General features: G+C 39.0%; 1 protein-coding gene across 1 annotated transcript in view; it reads left to right on the top strand.

Moving 5' to 3' along the window:
- DNAH11 (dynein axonemal heavy chain 11) overlaps nt 1-21,745 on the top strand; it is a 385,830-nt gene that overhangs the window by 82,445 nt on the left and 281,640 nt on the right. The window contains exons 26-27 of the mRNA XM_065542209.2: nt 19,136-19,360; nt 21,171-21,262. Of these exons, the coding sequence (XP_065398281.1) occupies nt 19,136-19,360; nt 21,171-21,262 (317 nt within the window). The remainder of the gene's footprint in view (nt 1-19,135; nt 19,361-21,170; nt 21,263-21,745) is intronic.

Genomic DNA, 21,745 nt, shown 5'->3' with positions numbered 1-21,745 from the left:
TCTCACAATGGACACCTAGGTGGCTTTCACATCTTAGCTACTGTGAATAATGCTGCAATGAACCTGAGAGTACAGATATGTCTTCAGTCTACTGATTTCATTTCCTTTGGGTATATACCCAGAGATGGGATTGTCAAATCATATGGTAAGTCTATTTTGAGTTTTCTGAGGAGCCTCCATCCTGTTTGCTGTAATAGCTGTATTAATTTACATTCCTACCAACAGTGCAAAAGGGTTCTCTTTTCTCTACACTCTCACCTACACTTATCTTTTGTCTTTTTGATAATAGCCATTCTAACAGGTGTGAAGTGATATCTTATTGTGTTAAATTTGCATTACCCTGATGATTGTGGATGATGAACATTTTTTCAAATATCTGTTGGTCATTTATAAGTCACCTTTTGAGAAGTATCTGTTTGGGTCCTTTGCCCATTGTTTTGATTAGGTTACTTGGTTTTTTGCTTTTGAGTTAAGTTTCTTATATATTTTGGAAATTAGCCCCTTATTATATCTATGGTTTGCAAATATTTTCTCCCAATCCATGCATTGTAGCTTTGCTGTGTTGTTCCCATTGCTGTACAGAAGCTTTTTAGTTTGATGCAACCTCATTTCTTTGTTTTTGCTTTTGCCTGTACTTTTGAAGTCATATTCAAGAAATCTTTCTGTAGACCAATGTTGTAGAGCACTTCCCCTAGTTTTCTTCTAGTAATTTTATAGTTTTAGGTCTTACATTTCAGTCTTTAATCCATTATGAGTTGGTTTTTTTATACGGTGTGAGATAAGGGTCCAATTTCATTTTTCTACTTGTGGATATCCCCTTTTCAAAGCACCACTTATTGAAGAAATTGTCTTTTCTCCATTGTGTGTTCTTCTAAATTTTGTTCAAAATCAATCTACCATAAATATGTAAGTTTATTTCTCGGCTCTGTATTCTGTTCCATTGGTCAATGTGTTTGTTTTTATGCCTGTACCATGTTCTTTTGATCACTATAGCTTTGTAATAGATTTTGAAGTCAGGTTGAGTGATGCCTCCAGCTTTGTTCTTTGTGCTCAAGATTGTCTGGGCTATTCTAGGTCTTTTGTCATTTCATCTAAATTTTAGAATTTTTTTTCTATTTCTGGAAAACATTACATTGGAATTTTGATAGGGATTGCATTGATTCTGTAGATCTCTTTGGGGTAGTGTCTTAGTCTGTTTTATGCTGCTACAACAGAATACCGCAGACTGGGTAGTTTACAATGATCAGTAATTTATTTGGCTCACTGTTTTGGAGACTGAGAAGTCCAAGATCAAAGGGCTGCCATTGGTAAGGGCCTTCTTGCTGTGTCATAACATGGTAGAAGGCATCACGTGGTGAGAGAGAAAGAGAAGGTTGAACTTACTTTTAAAACAAATCCAGTCATGATAATGAACCCACTTTCTTTTACATGTTTTTTTTTCTTTAAAAATTGTTTTGCACATGGTGACTGACAAGAATCCACTTTCTTAATATAACTAATTCAATAATGAGGGCAGAGCCCTCACAATATCTCTTAAAGGTCCCACCTCAAACACTGTTGCATTGTTGATTAAGTTTGCAACACATGAGCTTTGAGACACAATAGCAGGTAGTACAATAAATAGCAGGTAGTATGAACATTTTAACAATATTAAATACTGGGATAACTTTAAATATTGAATACCTTTCCATTTATTGGTACTATCTACATTTTTTTCATCAATGTTTTGTAGTTTTTACTATACAGATACTTCACCTCCTTTGGTTATATTTACTCTTAAGTATTTTATTGTTTGATACTATCATGAATGGGATTGATTTCTTAATTTCTTTTTCAGATAGTTTGTTGTTAGTATAAAAGAATGCTGATTTTGTGTGTTGATTTTGTACCTTACAAGTATGCTGAATTCATTTGTTAGTTCTAACAGTTTTAGGGTGGAGCTTTTAGGATTTTCTAAATAGAAGCTTATATCATCAGCAAACAGACACAATTTCACTGCTTCCTTTCCTATTTGAGTGCTTTTTATTTCTTGTCTGATTGCTCTGACTAGAACTTCCAGTACTGTATTGAATAGAAGCATGAGAGTGGGCAACCTTCTCTTATTCCTGCCCTTAGACGAAAAGCTTTCGATTTTTTGCCGTTGAGTATATTAGCTGTGTGCTTTTCATTGTTCAGCCTTTGTTGTGCTGAAGTACATTCTTTCTATGCCAGATTTGTTGGGAGTTTTTAATCATGAAGTGATGTTGAATTTCATCAAATGCCTTTTCTGCATATATTCAGATGTTCGTTTCATTTTGTCCTTTTAAATATGGTATATCCCATTGATTGATTTGCATATCCTTGCATTCCTGAGATAAATCCCATGGATCGTGGTGAATGATCCTTTTTAGTGTACTGTTAAAATCAGTTTGCTAGTATTTTGCTGAGGATTTTTAAAATGTATGTTCATCAGGGATATTAGCTTCTAATTTTCTTTTCTTGTGGAGTGTTTTTGGATTTGGTATCAGGATAATGATGGCCTCATAAAGTGAGTTTGCAAGTATTTCTCAAGTTTTTTTGGAAGAGTTTGAGAAGGATTAGTATTAGTAGTTCTTTAAATGTTTGGCAGAATTCCACCATGAAGCCCTTCTGTTCTAGGCCTTTCTTTTGAGGGGAAATATTTTAGTATCAAATCAGTGTCTTTACTCATCTGTTCAGACCTTTTATTTCTTCTTGATTCAGACTTTGTAGATTGTGTGTTTCTAGGAACTTAACCTTTTCAATTTGTTGGCGTATAACTGTTCATAGTAGTCTCTTATGATCCTTTGCATTTGTGTCGTATCAGTTGTCATAACTCTTCTTTCATTTCTGATTTTGAGTTATCTCCCTTTTTTCCTTAGTCTGGCTAAAGTTTGTTGATTTTGTTTACTATTCAAAAAACCAATTCTTCATTCCATTGGTCTTTTTGTTGTCTTTGTAGTCTCTATTTCATTGATTACTGCTCTGATCTTTATCATTTTTTCCTACTATTGATTGTGGGCTTAGTTTGTTCTTCTTTTTCTAGTTCCTGAAGGGTTAGCATTAAGTTGTTTATTTGAGATTTTCTTGTTGTTGTAAACATTCATTGCTAAAAACTTCCCTCTTAGAACTGGCTTTGCTGCATTCCATAAGTTTTAGTATGTTGTGTTTCTGTTTTCATTTGTGTCAATATATTTAAACATTTCTCTCTTGATTTCTTCTTTGACTCATTGGTTGTTCAGGAGCATGTTATTAATTTTCATGTATTGGTGAGTTTCCAAAATTCTTCCTGTTATTAATTTCTACTTTTATGCCACTGTGATTGGAAAAATACTTCATGTTATTTTTGATCTTCTTAAGTTTTTATCTAAGATTATCTGGCAGACTTAAAAAACATTTATGTTTTTTCATATGGATGCATAAGAGATGTTCATAATTTGGAGGTACATGTGATAATTTAATATATTCATATAAAACATAAAGATCAAATCAGTGTAATTGGGATGGCCATCATTTTAATATTTGTCTTTTCTTTGTGCTAAAACTATTGGAATTTTTCTCTTCTAGCTCTTTTGAAATACACAATAGATTATTGTAAACTGTAGTCACCCTACTGATCTATCTAACAGTGGGTCTTATGAGATCCACTTTTAAAAAAAATTTCCCACATGTGAGTGGGAATATGTGATATTTGTCTTTCTATACTTGCCTTATTTCACTTAACATAATTTCCATCCACATTGCTGCAAATGACATGACTTCATTATTATTTTTATGGCTGAATAGTATTCTATTGTATATACCATTCTTGAATCTGTTAGTGGGCACTGAGGTCAATTCTATACTTTGGCTATTATAAATTAGTACTGCAAAAAAACATAGAAATGCAGATGTTTTTTCAACATATTGATTTTCTTTCTTTTGGGTATATACCTAGTAGTGGAGTTGCTGGATTAAATTTTTAGTTCTTTGAAAACTCTCCATACTGTTCTCCATCGTGGCTATACTAATTTACATTTCTACCAACAGTGTAAAAGCGTTTCCCTTTCTCCACATCCTTGCCAGCAGCATCCATTGTTGCTTATCTTTTTGGTAAAAGCCATTTAATTGGGGTGAGATCATATCTCATTGTATTATGATTTGCATTTCTCTGATGATTAGTGATGTTGAGCATTTTTTTCATATAACTGTTGGCCATTTGTATGTCTTTTTTTTTTGAGACAGAGTCTCGCTCTGTCGCCCAGGCTGGAGTGCAGTGGCACGATCTCGGCTCACTGCAAGCTCTCGACTTCCGGGTTCACACCATTCTCCTGCCTCAGCCTCCTGAGTAGCTGGGACTACAGGCATCTGCCACCATACCTGGCTAATTTTTTGTATTTTTAGTAGAGATGGGGTTTCACTGTGTTAGCCAGGATGGTCTTGATCTCCTGACCTTGTGATCTGCCTGCCTTAGCCTCCCAAAGTGCTGGGATTACAGGTGTGAGTCACCGAGCCCAGCCTGTATGTCTTCTTTTGAGAAATGCCTATTCAAATTTTTTGGCAATTTTTTTTTTTTTTTTTTTAATTTATTTATTATTATTATGCTTTAAGTTGTAGGGTACATGTGCATAACGTGCAGGTTTGTTACATCTGTATACTTGTGCCATGTTGCTGTGCTGCACCCATCAACTCGTCATTTACATCAGGTATAACTCCCAATGCAATCCCTCCCCCCTCCCCCCTCCCCATGATAGGCCCCGGTGTGTGATGTTCCCCTTCCTGAGTCCGAGTGATCTCATTGTTCAGTTCCCACCTATGAGTGAGAACATGCGGTGTTTGGTTTTCTGTTCTTGTGATAGTTTGCTAAGAATGATGGATTCCAGCTGCATCCAAGTCCCTACAAAGGACTCAAACTCATCCTTTTTTATGGCTGCATAGTATTCCATGGTGTATATGTGCCACATTTTCTTAATCCAATCTGTCACTGATGGACATTTGGGTTGATTCCAAGTCTTTGCTATTGTGAATAGTGCTGCAATAAACATACGTGTGCATGTGTCTTTATAGCAGCATAATTTATAATCCTTTGGGTATATACCCAGTAATGGGATGGCTGGGTCATATGGTACATCTAGTTCTAGATCCTTGAGGAATCGCCATACTGTTTTCCATAATGGTTGAACTAGTTTACAATCCCACCAACAGTGTAAAAGTGTTCCTATTTCTCCACATCCTCTCCAGCACCTGTTGTTTCCTGACTTTTTAATGATTGCCATTCTAACTGGTGTGAGATGGTATCTCATTGTGGTTTTGATTTGCATTTCTCTGACGGCCAGTGATGATGAGCATTTTTTCATGTGTCTGTTGGCTGTATGAATGTCTTCTTTTGAGAAATGTCTGTTCATGTCCTTTGCCCACTTTTTGATGGGGTTGTTTGTTTTTTTCTTGTAAATTTGTTTGAGTTCTTTGTAGGTTCTGGATATTAGCCCTTTGTCAGATGAGTAGATTGCAAAAATTTTCTCCCATTCTGTAGGTTGCCTGTTCACTCTGATGGTAGTGTCTTTTGCTGTGCAGAAGCTCTTTAGTTTAATGAGATCCCATTTGTCAATTTTGGCTTTTGCTGCCGTTGCTTTTGGTGTTTTAGACATGAAATCTTTGCCCATGCCTATGTCCTGAATGGTACTACCTAGGTTTTCCTCTAGGATTTTTATGGTATTAGGTCTAACATTTAAGTCTCTAATCCATCTTGAATTAATTTTCGTATAAGGAGTAAGGAAAGGATCCAGTTTCAGCTTTCTACTTATGGCTAGCCAATTTTCCCAGCACCATTTATTAAATAGGGAATCCTTTCCCCATTTCTTGTTTCTCTCAGGTTTGTCAAAGATCAGATGACTGTAGATGTGTGGTATTATTTCTGAGGACTCTGTTCTGTTCCATTGGTCTATATCTCTGTTTTGGTACCAGTACCATGCTGTTTTGGTTACTGTAGCCTTGTAGTATAGTTTGAAGTCAGGTAGCGTGATGCCTCCAGCTTTGTTCTTTTGACTTAGGATTGTCTTGGAGATGCGGGCTCTTTTTTGGTTCCATATGAACTTTAAAGCAGTTTTTTCCAATTCTGTGAAGAAATTCATTGGTAGCTTGATGGGGATGGCATTGAATCTATAAATTACCTTGGGCAGTATGGCCATTTTCACAATATTGATTCTTCCTATCCATGAGCATGGTATGTTCTTCCATTTGTTTGTGTCCTCTTTGATTTCACTGAGCAGTGGTTTGTAGTTCTCCTTGAAGAGGTCCTTTACATCCCTTGTAAGTTGGATTCCTAGGTATTTTATTCTCTTTGAAGCAATTGTGAATGGAAGTTCATTCCTGATTTGGCTCTCTGTTTGTCTGTTACTGGTGTATAAGAATGCTTGTGATTTTTGCACATTAATTTTGTATCCTGAGACTTTGCTGAAGTTGCTTATCAGCTTAAGGAGATTTTGGGCTGAGACAATGGGGTTTTCTAAATATACAATCATGTCATCTGCAAACAGGGACAATTTGACTTCCTCTTTTCCTAACTGAATACCCTTGATTTCTTTCTCTTGCCTGATTGCCCTAGCCAGAACTTCCAACACTATGTTGAATAGGAGTGGTGAGAGAGGGCATCCCTGTCTTGTGCCAGTTTTCAAAGGGAATTTTTCCAGTTTTTGCCCATTCAGTATGATATTGGCTGTGGGTTTGTCATAAATAGCTCTTATTATTTTGAGGTACGTTCCATCAATACCGAATTTATTGAGCGTTTTTAGCATGAAGGGCTGTTGAATTTTGTCAAAAGCCTTTTCTGCATCAATTGAGATAATCATGTGGTTCTTGTCTTTGGTTCTGTTTATATGCTGGATTATGTTTATTGATTTGCGAATGTTGAACCAGCCTTGCATCCCAGGGATGAAGCCCACTTGATCATGGTGGATAAGCTTTTTGATGTGTTGCTGAATCCGGTTTGCCAGTATTTTATTGAGGATTTTTGCATCGATGTTCATCAGGGATATTGGTCTAAAATTCTCTTTTTTAGTTGTCTCTCTGCCAGGCTTTGGTATCAGGATGATGTTGGCCTCATAAAATGAGTTAGGGAGGATTCCCTCTTTTTCTATTGATTGGAATAGTTTCAGAAGGAATGGTACCAACTCCTCTTTGTACCTCTGGTAGAATTCAGCTGTGAATCCATCTGGTCCTGGACTTTTTTTGGTTGGTAGGCTATTAATTGTTGCCTCAATTTCAGAGCCTGCTATTGGTCTATTCAGGGATTCAACTTCTTCCTGGTTTAGTCTTGGAAGAGTGTAAGTGTCCAGGAAATTATCCATTTCTTCTAGATTTTCCAGTTTATTTGCGTAGAGGTGTTTATAGTATTCTCTGATGGTAGTTTGTATTTCTGTGGGGTCGGTGGTGATATCCCCTTGATCATTTTTAATTGCGTCGATTTGATTCTTCTCTCTTTTCTTCTTTATTAGTCTGGCTAGTGGTCTGTCAATTTTGTTGATCTTTTCAAAAAACCAACTCCTGGATTCATTGATTTTTTGGAGGGTTTTTTGTGTGTCTATCTCCTTCAGTTCTGCTCTGATCTTAGTTATTTCTTGCCTTCTGCTAGCTTTCGAATGTGTTTGCTCTTGCTTCTCTAGTTCTTTTAATTGCGATGTTAGAGTGTCAATTTTACATCTTTCCTGCTTTCTCTTGTGGGCATTTAGTGCTATAAATTTCCCTCTACACACTGCTTTAAATGTGTCCCAGAGATTCTGGTATGTTGTATCTTTGTTCTCATTGGTTTCCAAGAACATCTTTATTTCTGCCTTCATTTCGTTATGTACCCAGTAGTCATTCAGGAGCAGGTTGTTCAGTTTCCATGTAGTTGAGCGGTTTTGATTGAGTTTCTTAGTCCTGAGTTCTAGTTTGATTGCACTGTGGTCTGAGAGACAGTTTGTTATAATTTCTGTTCTTGTACATTTGCTGAGGAGTGCTTTACTTCCAATTACGTGGTCAATTTTGGAGTAAGTACGATGTGGTGCTGAGAAGAATGTATATTCTGTTGATTTGGGGTGGAGAGTTCTATAGATGTCTATTAGGTCTGCTTGCTGCAGAGCTGAGTTCAATTCCTGGATATCCTTGTTAACTTTCTGTCTCGTTGATCTGTCTAATGTTGACAGTGGAGTGTTGAAGTCTCCCATTATTATTGTATGGGAGTCTAAGTCTCTTTGTAAGTCTCTAAGGACTTGCTTTATGAATCTGGGTGCTCCTGTATTGGGTGCATATATATTTAGGATAGTTAGCTCTTCCTGTTGAATTGATCCCTTTACCATTATGTAATGGCCTTCTTTGTCTCTTTTGATCTTTGATGGTTTAAAGTCTGTTTTATCAGAGACTAGTATTGCAACCCCTGCTTTTTTTTGTTCTCCATTTGCTTGGTAAATCTTCCTCCATCCCTTTATTTTGAGCCTATGTATGTCTCTGCGTGTGAGATGGGTCTCCTGAATACAGCAGACTGATGGGTCTTGACTCTTTATCCAGTTTGCCAGTCTGTGTCTTTTAATTGGAGCATTTAGTCCATTTACATTTAAGGTTAATATTGTTATGTGTGAACTTGATCCTGCCATTATGATATTAACTGGTTATTTTGCTCATTAGTTGATGCAGTTTCTTCATAGCCTCGATGGTCTTTACATTTTGGCATGTTTTTGCAATGGCTGGTACCAGTTGTTCCTTTCCATGTTTAGTGCTTCCTTCAGGATCTCTTGTAAGGCAGGCCTAGTGGTGACAAAATCTCTAAGCATTTGCTTATCTGTAAAGGATTTTATTTCTCCTTCACTTATGAAACTTAGTTTGGCTGGATATGAAATTCTGGGTTTAAAATTCTTTTCTTTAAGAATGTTGAATATTGGCCCCCACTCTCTTCTGGCTTGTAGAGTTTCTGCTGAGAGATCTGCTGTTAGTCTGATGGGCTTCCCTTTGTGGGTAACCCGACCTTTCTCTCTGGCTGCCCTTAAGATTTTTTCCTTCATTTCAACTTTGGTGAATCTGGCAATTATGTGTCTTGGAGTTGCTCTTCTCGAGGAGTATCTTTGTGGCGTTCTCTGTATTTCCTGGATTTGAATGTTGGCCTGCCCTACTAGGTTGGGGAAATTCTCCTGGATGATATCCTGAAGAGTGTTTTCCAACTTGGTTCCATTTTCCCCCTCACTTTCAGGCACCCCAATCAGACGTAGATTTGGTCTTTTTACATAATCCCATACTTCTTGCAGGCTTTGTTCATTTCTTTTTCTTCTTTTTTCTTTTGGTTTCTCTTCTCGCTTCATTTCATTCATTTGATCCTCAATCGCTGATACTCTTTCTTCCAGTTGATCGAGTCGGTTACTGAAGCTTGTGCATTTGTCACGTATTTCTCGTGTCATGGTTTTCATCTCTTTCATTTCGTTTAGGACCTTCTCTGCATTAATTACTCTAGCCATCAATTCTTCCACTTTTTTTTCAAGATTTTTAGTTTCTTTGCGCTGGGTACGTAATTCCTCCTTTAGCTCTGAGAAATTTGATGGACTGAAGCCTTCTTCTCTCATCTCGTCAAAGTCATTCTCCGTCCAGCTTTGATCCGTTGCTGGCGATGAGCTGCGCTCCTTTGCCGGGGGAGATGCGCTCTTATTTTTTGAATTTCCAGCTTTTCTGCCCTGCTTTTTCCCCATCTTTGTGGTTTTATCTGCCTCTGGTCTTTGATGATGGTGATGTACTGATGGGGTTTTGGTGTAGGTGTCCTTCCTGTTTGATAGTTTTCCTTCTAACAGTCAGGACCCTCAGCTGTAGGTCTGTTGGAGATTGCTTGAGGTCCACTCCAGACCCTGTTTGCCTGGGTATCAGCAGCAGAGGTTGCAGAAGATAGAATATTTCTGAACAGCGAGTGTACCTGTCTGATTCTTGCTTTGGAAGCTTCCTCTCAGGGGTGTACTCCTCCCTGTGAGGTGTGGGGTGTCGGTCTGCCCCTAGTGGGGGATGTCTCCCAGTTACGCTACTCAGGGGTCAGGGACCCGCTTGAGCAGGGAGTCTGTCCCTTCTTAGATCTCAACCTCCGTGTTGGGAGATCCACTGCTCTCTTCAAAGCTGTCAGACAGAGTCGTTTGCGTCTGTGCAGAGGTGTCTGTGTGTCTTAGTTTACTGTGCCCTGTCCCCAGAGGTGGAGTCTACAGAGACAGGCAGGATTCCTTGAGCTGCTGTGAGCTCCACCCAGTTCGAGCTTCCCAGCAGCTTTGTTTACCTACTTAAGCCTCAGCAATGGCGGGCGCCCCTCCCCCAGCCTCGCTGCTGCCTTGCCGGTAGATCACAGACTGCTGTGCTAGCAATGAGGGAGGCTCCGTGGGTGTGGGACCCTCCCGGCCAGGTGTGGGATATGATCTCCTGGTGTGCCTGTTTCCTAAAGCGCAGTATTGGGGTGGGAGTTACCCGATTTTCCAGGTGTTGTGTGTCTCAGTTCCCCTGGCTAGGAAAAGGGACTCCCTTCCCCCTTGCGCTTCCCAGGTGAGGCAATGCCTCGCCCTGCTTCAGCTCTCGCTGGTCGGGCTGCAGCAGCTGACCAGCTCCGATCGTCCGGCACTCCCCAGTGAGATGAACCCAGTACCTCAGTTGAAAATGCAGAAATCACCGGTCTTCTGTATCGCTGGCGCTGGGAGTTGGAGACGGGAGCTGCTCCTATTCGGCCATCTTGCTCCGCCCCCCCGGCAATTTTTAAATCAGATTAGGATTTTGTTTTGTTTTGTTTTGTTTTGCCACTGGGTTGTTTGAATTTCGTATGTATTCTGGTTATTAATCCCTTATCAGATGAGTAGTTTGCAAATATTTTCTCCCATTCTGTAGGTTGCTTCTTCACTTCATTAATTGTTTCTATTGTTGTGCAGAAGCATTTTGTATTGGCATGATCCTATTTGTCCAGTTTTGCTTTTGTTGCCTGGCCTTTTGAAGTCTTACACACACAAAAACCTTTGCCCACACCAATGTCCTGGAGCATTTCTCCAGTGTTTTCTTCTAGTAGTTTTATAGTTTCAGGTCTTAGATTCAACTCTTAATCCATTTTGATTTGATTTTTGTTTACATTGAGAGATAGGAATCTAGTTTCATTCTTCTGCATATGGTTATCCCGTTTTCCCAGCACCATTTATTGAAAATACTGTCCTTTCCCCAATTGTATGTTCTTGGCACCTTTGTTGAAGATTAATTGGATGTAAATGTATGGGTTTATATCTTTTTTTTTTTTTTTTTTTTTTTTTTTTTTGAGACGGAGTCTCGCTCTGTCACCCAGGCTGGAGTGCAGTGGCCAGATCTCAGCTCACTGCAAGCTCCGCTTCCCGGGTTCCCGCCATTCTCCTGCCTCAGCCTCCCGAGTAGCTGGGACCACAGGCACCGCCACCTCGCCCGGCTAATTTTTTGTGTTTTTAATAGAGACGGGGTTTCGCCGTGTTAGCCAGGATGGTCTCGATCTCCTGACCTAGTGATCCGCCCGTCTCGGCCTCCCAAAGTGCTGGGATTACAGGCTTGAGCCACCGCGCCCAGCCGGGTTTATATCTTGGGTCTCTATTCTGTTCCATTGGTCTCTGTGTCTGTTATTATGCCAGTACTATTCTGATTTGGCTACTATAGCTTTGTAGTAAATTTCAAAGACAGGTAGTTTGATGCCTCTAGTTTTGTTCTTTTTGCTCAGGATGCTTTGACTATTCAGGGTCTTCTATGATTCCATATAAATTTTGAAACTTTTTCTATTTCTGTGGGAAAAAAGTCATTGGTATTTTGATAGAGATTGCATTGAATTTAGACATTGCTTTGGTAGTATTGTCATTTTAACAATACTCTTCCAATCCATGAGCATGGAATATCTTTCTGTTTTTTGTGTGTGTCTTCAGTTTCTTTCATTAGTGTTTCATAATGTTTCTCATATAGAAACTTTCACTTTTCGTCTTTCACTTCTTTGGTTAATTTGATTCTTACATATTTGATATTTGTAGCTACTGTAAATGTGATTGTCTTCTTGATTTCTTTTTTCAAATGTTTTCTGTTGGTACATATAAATGCAACTGTTTTTTGTATGTCTACTTTATATCCTGCAACTTTCCTAAACTTGTTTATCAGTTCTAACAGTTTTTTTGGTGGAATCTTCAGGTTTTTCTAGGTACAAGATCATGTAATCTGAGAACAAGGCTAATTTGACTTCTACCTTCCAATTTGAATGCCTTTTATTTCTTTCTCTTGCCTATTTGCTCTGACCAGGACTTTTAGTACTATATTGAATATGAAGAGTGAAAATTTTTACATTTCCTTCTTAATTTCTTCATTGATTTATTGGTTAGGAGCATGTTGTTTAATTTCCATGTGTTTGTGATGTTTCTAAGGTTCCTCTTGTTACGATTTCTAGTTTTATTTCATTGTAATCAGAAAAGGTACTCAATATGATTTCTACTTTTTAGAATTTTTTGGAACTTGTTTTGTGCCCTAAGATATAATCTATTCTGGAGAATCCATGTGCTGACAAAAAGAATGTGTATTCTGCAGCAGTTGGGCAGAATGCTCTGTGTCAGTCAGGCCTACTAGGTCTAGTGTGTAGTTTGATGTTTCTTTGTTGGTTTTTGAAATCTGGAAGATCTGTCCATTACTGAGAATGGGTGTTTAAAGTCCTATACTATTATTGTGTTGCAGTCTATCTTTCCCTTTATCCCTTTAGGTCTATTAAAGTTTGTTTTATGTACTTGGGAGTTTAGGTGTTGGGTGCACAGATATTTAATATTTGTAATTATTATATTCTCTTGCCTAATTGATTCCTTTATCATTATGTAGTCACCTTCTTTGTCTCTTTTTACAGTCTTGATTGTAATGTATTTTATCTGATCTAATTATAGCTACTCCTACTCTTTTTTGGTTTCTAGGTGCATGGTATATCATTTTCCACTCTTTCACTTTCAGTCTATGTGTGTCTTTATAGGTGAAGTGGGCTTCTTGTAGGCACTGTATAGTTCTGTTACATTTCTTTAGCTGTGCAGCCACTTTATGCATTTAATTGGAGAATTGAGTCCATTTAAGGTCAGTGTTATTAAAGACTTATTACTGCCATTTTGTTACTGATCTTCTCGTTGCTTTGTAATTCCTCTTTTTTACTTTCTTACTGTTTTCCTTTATGGTTAAGTGATTTTCTCTGGTAGTATGTTTTAATTAATTGCTTTTTATTTTTAGTGAATCTATTATAGGTTTTTGCATTGTGGTTACCACGAGGTTTAGAAAAAATATAACAAGTTATTTTAAAGAGATGACAACTTCTGTTAGATCACAAAGAAAAAAAAACTAAGGAAAAAATGAAGAAGAAACTCCATTCCTTCCCCCTACCCCACATTTTGCGCTTTAGTTGTCTCAATTTGCATATTTTAATATCATCTACCTCTTAACAGTTTGCTGTAGCTATTGTTTTTGATAGATTTGTCTTTTGGGCTTCATGCTAGAGGTATGAGTGGATTACACACCATAGTTATAGTACTAGAATATCCTATGTTCATTCATGTATTTAATTTTACCACTGGGTTTTATGGCTTTAAACAAATTGTTTAATGTCAGTGTTTTTCTGTTTCAAATAGAAGAATTTCCTTTAGCATTTTGTGTAAAACTAGTCTGGTGGTAGTGAATTAGCTCAGCTTTTGTTTGTTGGGGAAAAGACTTTAATCTCTCCCTCATATTTGAAGGATAAGTTTTCTGGACACAGTATTCTTGATTAGCAGCGTTGTGTTTTTGTTACATTTAGCACTTGAAAATGTCATTCCACTCTGCTGGCCTGTATTCTTTCTTTTGAGATGTAGCTTGTCAAATTGGAGCTCCTTTATATCTTATTTGCTTCGCTTCTTTTGTTGCTTTAGGATTCTCTATCTGTCCTTGACCTTTGAGAGTTTGATTATTATATGACTTGGAGTAGTATTATTTGGGTCCATTCTATGTGGTGTTCTCTGACCTTCTTGTACCTGAATATTTATATCTTTCTCAGGTTTTCAAAAGTTTTTAATATTATTTATCTTGTAGATAATCTTTACTGCTTTTCATTCTTTTTTCTCTTAAATTTGTTAAGACTTGTTTTGTGGCTGTATTAGTCTGTTTTCATGCTGTTGATAAAGACATACCCAGGACTGGGCAATTTACAAGAGAAAGAGATTTATTGGACTTACAGTTCCATGTGGCTAGGGAGGCTTCCCAATCGTGGTGGAGGGTGAAAGGCATGTCTCACATGGCCGCAGACAAGAGAAGAAAGCTGTGCAGGCAGACTTCCCTTTCTAAAACCATCAGATCTCTTGAGACTTCTTCACAGTCAGGAGAACAGCACAGGAAGGGCCCGCCCCCATGATTCAATTACCTCCCACTGGGTCCCTCCCACAACATATGGGAATTCAAGATGAGATTTGGGTAGGGAGACAGCCACACCATATCATTCTGCCCCGGCCCCTCCCAAATCATGTCCTCACATCTCAAAACCAATCTTGCCTTCCCAACAGTCCCCCAAAGTCTTAACTCATTTCAGCATTAACTCAAGAGTCCATAGTTCAAAGTCTCATCCAAGACAAGGCAAGTCCCTCCCACCTATAAGCCTGTAAAATCAAAAGCGAGTTACTTCCTAGATAAAATGGGGATACAGCTATTGGGTAAATACAGCCATTCCAAATGGGAGAAATGGGCCAAAACAGAGGGGCTACAGGCCTCATGCAAGTCTGAAATCCAGCAGGGCAGTCAAATCTTAAAGCTCCAGAATGATCTCCTTTGACTCCATGTCTCACATCCAGGTCACGCTGATGCAAGAGGTGGGTTGCCACAGTCTTGGGCAGCTCCACCCTTGTGGCTTTGCAGGGTACAGCCTCCCTCCCACCTGCTTTCATAGGCTGGTGTTGAGGGTCTGTGGCTTTTCCAGGGGTATAGTGCAAGCTGTCAGTGGATCTACCATTCTGAGATCTGGAAGACAGTGGCCCTCTTCTCATGGCTTCACTAGGTGGTACCCCAGTAGGGACTTTGTGTGGGGGCCCTGACCCCACATTTTCTTTCTGCTCTGCCATAGTAGTGGTTCTCCTTGAGGATACTGCCCCGACAGCAAACTTCTGCCTGGGCATCCAGGCATTTCCATACATCTTGTGAAATCTATGCAGAGGTTCCCAAACTTCAATTCTTGACTTCTGTGCACTGGCAGGATCAACACCACTTGGAAGCTGCCAATGCTTGAGGTTTGCATTCTCTGAAGCCACATACTGAGCTCTATATTGGCCCCTTTCAGCCATGGCTGGAGTGGCTGGGACGCAGGGCACCAAGTCTCTAGGCTGCACACAGCATGGGAACCCTGGGCCTGGCCCAGGAAACCCCTTTTTCCTCCTAGGCCTCCAGGCCTGTGATGGGAGGGCCTGCCATAAAGATCTCTGATGCCCTGGACATATTTTCTCCATTGCCTTGGGGATTAACATTCAGCTCCTGGTTACTTTTGCAAATTTCTTCAGTCAGCTTGAATTTCTCCTCAGAAAATGGGATTTTCTTTTCTATCACATTGTCAGGCTGCAAATTTTCTGAACTTCTATACTCTGCTTCCCTTATAAAACTGAATGCCTTTAACAGCACACAAGTCACTTCTTGAATGCTTTGTTGCTTAGAAATTTTTTCTGCAGATACCGTAAATTATCTCTCTCAAGTTCAAAGTGCCACAAATCTCTAGGGCAGGGGAAAAATGCCACCAGTCTCTTTGCTCAAACATAAAACGAGTCACCTTTGCTCCAGTTCCCAACAAGTTTTTCATCTCCATCTGAGACCACCTCAGCCTGGATTTCATTGTCCATGTCATTGTCAGCATTTGGGTCAAAGCCATTCAAGTCTCTAGGAAGTTCCAAACTTTCCCTTTGTGTGTGGGGCCCTGACCTCACATTTTCTTTCTGCACTGCCATAGCAGAGGTTCTCCATGGGGATACTGCCCCTACAGCAAACTTCTGCCTGGGCATTTTCCCGTCTTCTTTTGAGCCCTCCAAACTGTTACATCCTCTGCCTGTTACCCAGTTCCAAAGTTGCTTCCACATATTCAGGTATATTTTCAGCAGCACCCCACCCTACTGGAACCAGTTTATTGTATTAGTTCGTTTTCATGCTGCTGATAAAGACATATCCAAGATTGGGCAATTTACAAAAGAAAGAGGTTTATTGGACTTACAGTTCCATGTGGCTGGGGAGGCCTCAAAATCATGGCAGAAGGTGAAAGGCACGTCTTCTATAGTGGCAGACAAGAGAAGAGAGCATGTGCCTGCAAACTCCCCGTTTTAAAACCATCAGATCTTGCAAGACTTATTCACAATCATGAGAACTGCATGGGAAAGACCTGCCCCTGTGATTCAATTACCTCCCGCTGAGTCCCTCCTACAATACATGGGAATTCAAGATGACATTTGGGTGGGGACACAGCCAAACCATATCACTGGCCTAACACATGATCTGTTTTGGAGACTGTTTCATTTGCACTTGAGAAAAATCTACATTCTGCTATTGGATGAAATAGTCTGTCTATGTGTCTATCAGGTCTATTTGGCCTAAGGTGTTCAAGTCCACTGTTTCTCTCTTGTCTGTCCAGATGATCTATTCATTGTTGAAAGTGGAATATTGTAGTCCCCTACTATTATTATATTGCAGTCTATCTCATACTGCAGATCTGTTCATATTTGATTTATATATTTAGGTTCTCTGATGTTGGTTACATATGCAGTTTAAATCAGATTTTATTTTAAATTGTGATTTTTTACTTTTTTCTAGTTCTAATACTCAACATGTATTTATTTATTCATTGAGCATCTAACTGTTACCGGCTCCAGGTATGATACCATTTGTGATCTAAAGTTATGAACACTTGTTCTCTAGGAAGATGCACTTGAGTAGGGAGACAAGCAAAAGGACTCCAAGGAGTCTCAGAAGAGACAGGGAGGCTTTGTGATTAAGGTGGGTGAAAGACCCAAGGAGGGCCTTAGAAGATGATGGTGCTTATGCTGAGACTTGACAGATACTCTATTATTCAGTCTATTATTCTTCAAAAAATGACAGTCAGGAAAGGGTGTTTAGGCAATGAGGACAATATTAGTAGCACCTTGGAATGACAGGATGTCTCTAGCGTTCAAAGGTAATGTTAAGACATTAGTTTCCTTGAAATACAGATTTTCTTTATAGGGATAGTGAAAGGTAGGCCTGGACAGATAGTCTGAGCACGTGCTGTATGGTCTTGAATTCTAAAATCGTAGGTGTTAGCGTCTCTTCAGACATGAGAAGAAATGTGGAAGAGACAAACTATTCAGAGGAAATAACAGTAGTATTATTACTAGATGTGAGATATTTAGGAAAAGAAACTGGTTTGGAGAGATGACACTGTTGTTATTGGTTCATTCAGTGTGAGAGCCGTTTATGCAAAGGTGAAACCAGACCACAGCTCAACACAGAGGTTCAGCCAAGAACTGGTGTCTGGGAGTTCACTGTCAGTATTTGAGACTTGATGAACTAGATAGAGAGTAAAGGAGATAAGCCAGCTGAGGATAGAGCATTGGAAAAGGCTGAATTTGGTGAACAAGAGGAGAAGACAAAAATGAGGCAGCAAGAGAGTGGTAAGAGAAATAGTTGAAATAGGATACTGTAATATCATAGAAAAGTCAAGGGATAAGGGTTTTCCCTCAAAGAAGAGTCAAGAATGTTAAATACCTAGAGTAGAGAAAAATGAGGAGTAGAGATCATTCTACTCAGTGACTTTCTGAGATTTCAATGTCATAGAATGGTGAGAAGTACTAGCTAGACTGCATGGCATTAAAACAAGTGCTGCTGGGCTAAATATTGAGTACCCATGGACACAAAGTAGGGAATGATACACACTGGGGCCCACTTGAGGGTGGAGGGCAGGAGGAGGGTGAGGATCAAAAACGTACCTGACAGGTACTATGCTCATTACCTTGCTGATGAAACCATCTGTACACCAAACCCCCACAACGTGCAATTTACCTATGTAACAAGCCTGCATATGTGCCCCCCAAACCCAAAATAAATATTGGAAGGGAAAAAAAGACATATGAGGACAGACTTAAAACATTTAAGTTAGGCAGATATGTAATGCTCTGTGATAGAAGCGTTTCAGACGTACTAGACTTATTTTAATTAAAATATAATTTGTTAGCTTTTCTTTTAATATAAACATGAGAAACAAAAACCACATTAATTATAGCAATTCTTTTCAAAATAAAACTGTAACCAATAATTGAAAAAAAACAAAAAACAAAAACAAGCACTGGTGATAGGAGAGCTGTGGAGCTTAGCAGTAACTGAAAAGGGAGGAAAGTGGAAGCTCGAGGGCCTAGCAGGCTGGTGGGGGGCAGTTTTGTTTTATTATATTTTATTTTATTTTATTTATTTATTTATTTATTTATTTATTTATTTATTTATTTATTTTGAGACGGAGTCTCGCTTTGTCGCCCAGGCTGGAGTGCAGTGGCCTGATCTCGGCTCACTGCAAGCTCCGCCTCCCAGGTTCACTTCATTCTCCTGCCTCAGCCTCCAGAGTAGCTGGGACTACAGGCACCCGCCACCATGCCCAGCTAATTTTTTGTATTTTCAGTAGAGACGGGATTTCACCGTGTTAGCCAGGATGGTCTCAGTCTCCTGACCTTGTGATCCGCCCACCTCAGCCTCCCAAAGTGCTGGGATTACGGGCGTGAGCCACCGCGCCCAGCCTATTTTTTTAAGATTAATAAACATATACCTACACAATTTTGGCATGACTAATAGGCAGGGATGAGGGGAAGAGCAGTGAAAGAATACATTTTAATTCCCAATGCTGAACCCCGATACACAATTTTTTTTTCTGCTGGCAGTAGATCCTGGGCCTTTTTGAGGAAGACATATGAGATACAGCTGCTTATATTTACCTTTTCTCTTTTTGGAAAAATGTTAATATGAATATTTACTACCATTAATTCACTCATTCACTCATTTAGCAAAAACTTATTAAATGCCAGTTCCAGATATTACATGCTACGTCTAAGAATCCAGCAATAAACAGATATAGTGCCTCCCTCATAGCACTCACATTCTACTAAATTTAGCTACTATTTAAAATTCTTCGCCTTTATTTTAGGTTCAGTTGCAGACTCTTCTTCAAAGCAAGTATGTAGAATATTTCATTGAGCAAGTGTTAAGCTGGCAAAATAAATTAAACATAGCAGACTCGGTCATCTTCACCTGGATGGAAGTCCAGCGAACTTGGTCTCACCTGGAAAGCATTTTTGTCTGTTCAGAAGATATTCGAATCCAGCTTGTGAAAGATGCTAGAAGATTTGATGGGGTGGATGCTGAATTTAAGGTTTGTCAAAGACAGGTTGTATGCTATTCTAGCAAAGTTTTGTAAAGAAACATGATTTGGAGCATCGTATTTATAAAAATGAATATATTTTTGCGTGAGTAAGCAGGAGTCAGGATACTTTTCCTGCAACGGGTCAGGTAATAAATATTTCAGGCTGCGTGGATCATGCAGCCTCTGTAACACCTTCCGAATGCTGCTATTATAACATGAAAGAAGACATGGGTAATATATAAACAAATGGATATGATTGTATGCCAATAAAGCTTTACTTGTAGATACTGAAATTTGAATTTCACATAGTTTTCATGTGTCACAAAATATACTGTTTTTTATTTTTATTTTTATTTATTTATTTATTTGTTTATTTTGAGGCAGAGTCTTGCTCTGTCTCCCAGGCTGGAGTGCAGTGGCCTAATCTCAGCTCACTACAACCTCTGCCTCCCTGGTTCAAGCGATTCTCCTGCCTCAGCCTCCTGAGTAGCTGGGACTACAGGCATCCGCCACCACTTCTGGCTAATTTTTGTGTTTTTAGTAGAGGCAGGGTTTCACCATATTGGCCAGGCTGGTCTCGAACTCCTGACCTTGTGATCTGCCCACCTCGGCCTCCCAAAGTGCTGGGGTTACAGGCGTGAGCCATCGCACCCAGCCGGTTATTTTTTTCAGTGATTTAAAAATGTAGGCTAGGCTCGGTGGCTCACACCTATAATCCCAGCCTTTTGGGAGTCCAAGGTAAGAGGATGACTTGAGGCTAAGAGTTCAAGACAAGCCTAGACAATATAGTGAGACCCCTTCTCTACTAAAAACTTTGTAATAATTAGCTGGGCAAGGTGGCCCACACTTGTCTAGCTACTCGGGAGGCTGAGGTGGGAGGATCACTTGAGCCAAGGTAGTTTGAGGTTACAGTGAGCTATGACTGCAGCACTGCACTCTAGCCCAGGTGACAGAATGAGACCCTGTCTCCAAAATAAATGTAAAAACCATTTTTAGCTTCTAGGTCATGCAAAACAATCATCAGGCCATATTTGTCCCAGGTACCATAGATTGCCGACCCTTGTGGTAATAAAGGTAAACAGATTCATCCTTAGAGGTAAAAGACAGAAAAGACAACAGGTAGAAAATACTACTACTAGTTTCGGTTTTTCTTTTCTGTAAAAGCCATAGAAAGCACGTGGCATGGTGCACATAATGATAATTGATTGGAGAGATTTCTAGCAAAGGATAATGACTATTTCTTTCTCATAAAAATTGAGATTAAATGTTTTTTCTTTCTACCTAAAATAGAAGTCACAGATAAATTTTAATTCATTTCACTTTTGAGGAAGAAAAAATAGATTGTTTAGGTCTCTCTCATTTTTATATGTAGGTGTGCTTTTTAAGATTCTGGGCGCTCTCTCATTCTCTCTCTCTCTTTCTCTCCCTTTCTCCCTTTTTCTCTCCCTCTCCTCCCCCACACTGCTCCTACCTGTCTCCCTTTCTCTTCTCTTTCCTCTTCCCATTCTCCGTTCCCTTTCTCCTTTTGCCTTTCTTTATTCTTTTTCGTTTGATTTAGAAGAGAAAAATTCTCTGGGCCTAAAGTGGTGACAGAGCTTCTCACATTTATTTTGATAAAAACGGTGTGCTTGTACGTGCTTTTGATCTTCATCTAAGAGTTGAAAAGCAAAAGTAAACAGATGTGGTGTCGGACATTCTTAGAAGTATCTTTAACCTTGCCTCCTCATTCTTTGTTCTTCATTTTTTAATTCTCGAAACGTTTAAAAGTTTAGAAAATATTGTTCTAATATCCACGGCTCCGTATTGCACTTTCATACAGGAGTTAATGTTCAAGACAGCCAAAGTAGAAAATGTGTTAGAAGCAACATGCAGACCTAATCTCTATGAAAAACTTAAAGATTTACAGTCCAGGTAAGAATAAAGCTATCGAAGATGATCAGTTTACTGTAATTTTATGAAGTCCCTTTCACATACCTAAGAGTGTTTAATACTGTGTTATGGAGGTGCAACCTCTTGTAAATTATTTTGTAATTTTGCTTATAATAGTCTAGTTGTCTCATACATATTACATGGAACATACATATAGTAAGTTAATGTAAATAAATCCAAAAATATTTGTTTTCTGAAAGGAGTATTATGCTAATATATCTTCTTATCAAGATAATTGACATGGTTGATTGATCAATTCTTTCATCAAACTATCCTGTAAATATTGATTGAGCACCTACTGTGTGCCAGGAACTGGGATTGCACTCTGTTAATGTAGTCCTTTAATTTCTGTACGGTTTCATTTGATTAGAAATTATCCTGAGGCAGCACAGTAGCACTTTTGAAATCATGGTCCCAAGGGCCATTTGTAAAATAATTTTCACATTTAATTCTGGCTTTTGATAA

This window comes from Macaca fascicularis, chromosome 3 (assembly GCF_037993035.2).
Source record: "Macaca fascicularis isolate 582-1 chromosome 3, T2T-MFA8v1.1".
Taxonomy (NCBI): Eukaryota; Metazoa; Chordata; class Mammalia; order Primates; family Cercopithecidae; genus Macaca; species Macaca fascicularis.
This window is presented reverse-complemented; position numbering and strand designations above follow the sequence as displayed.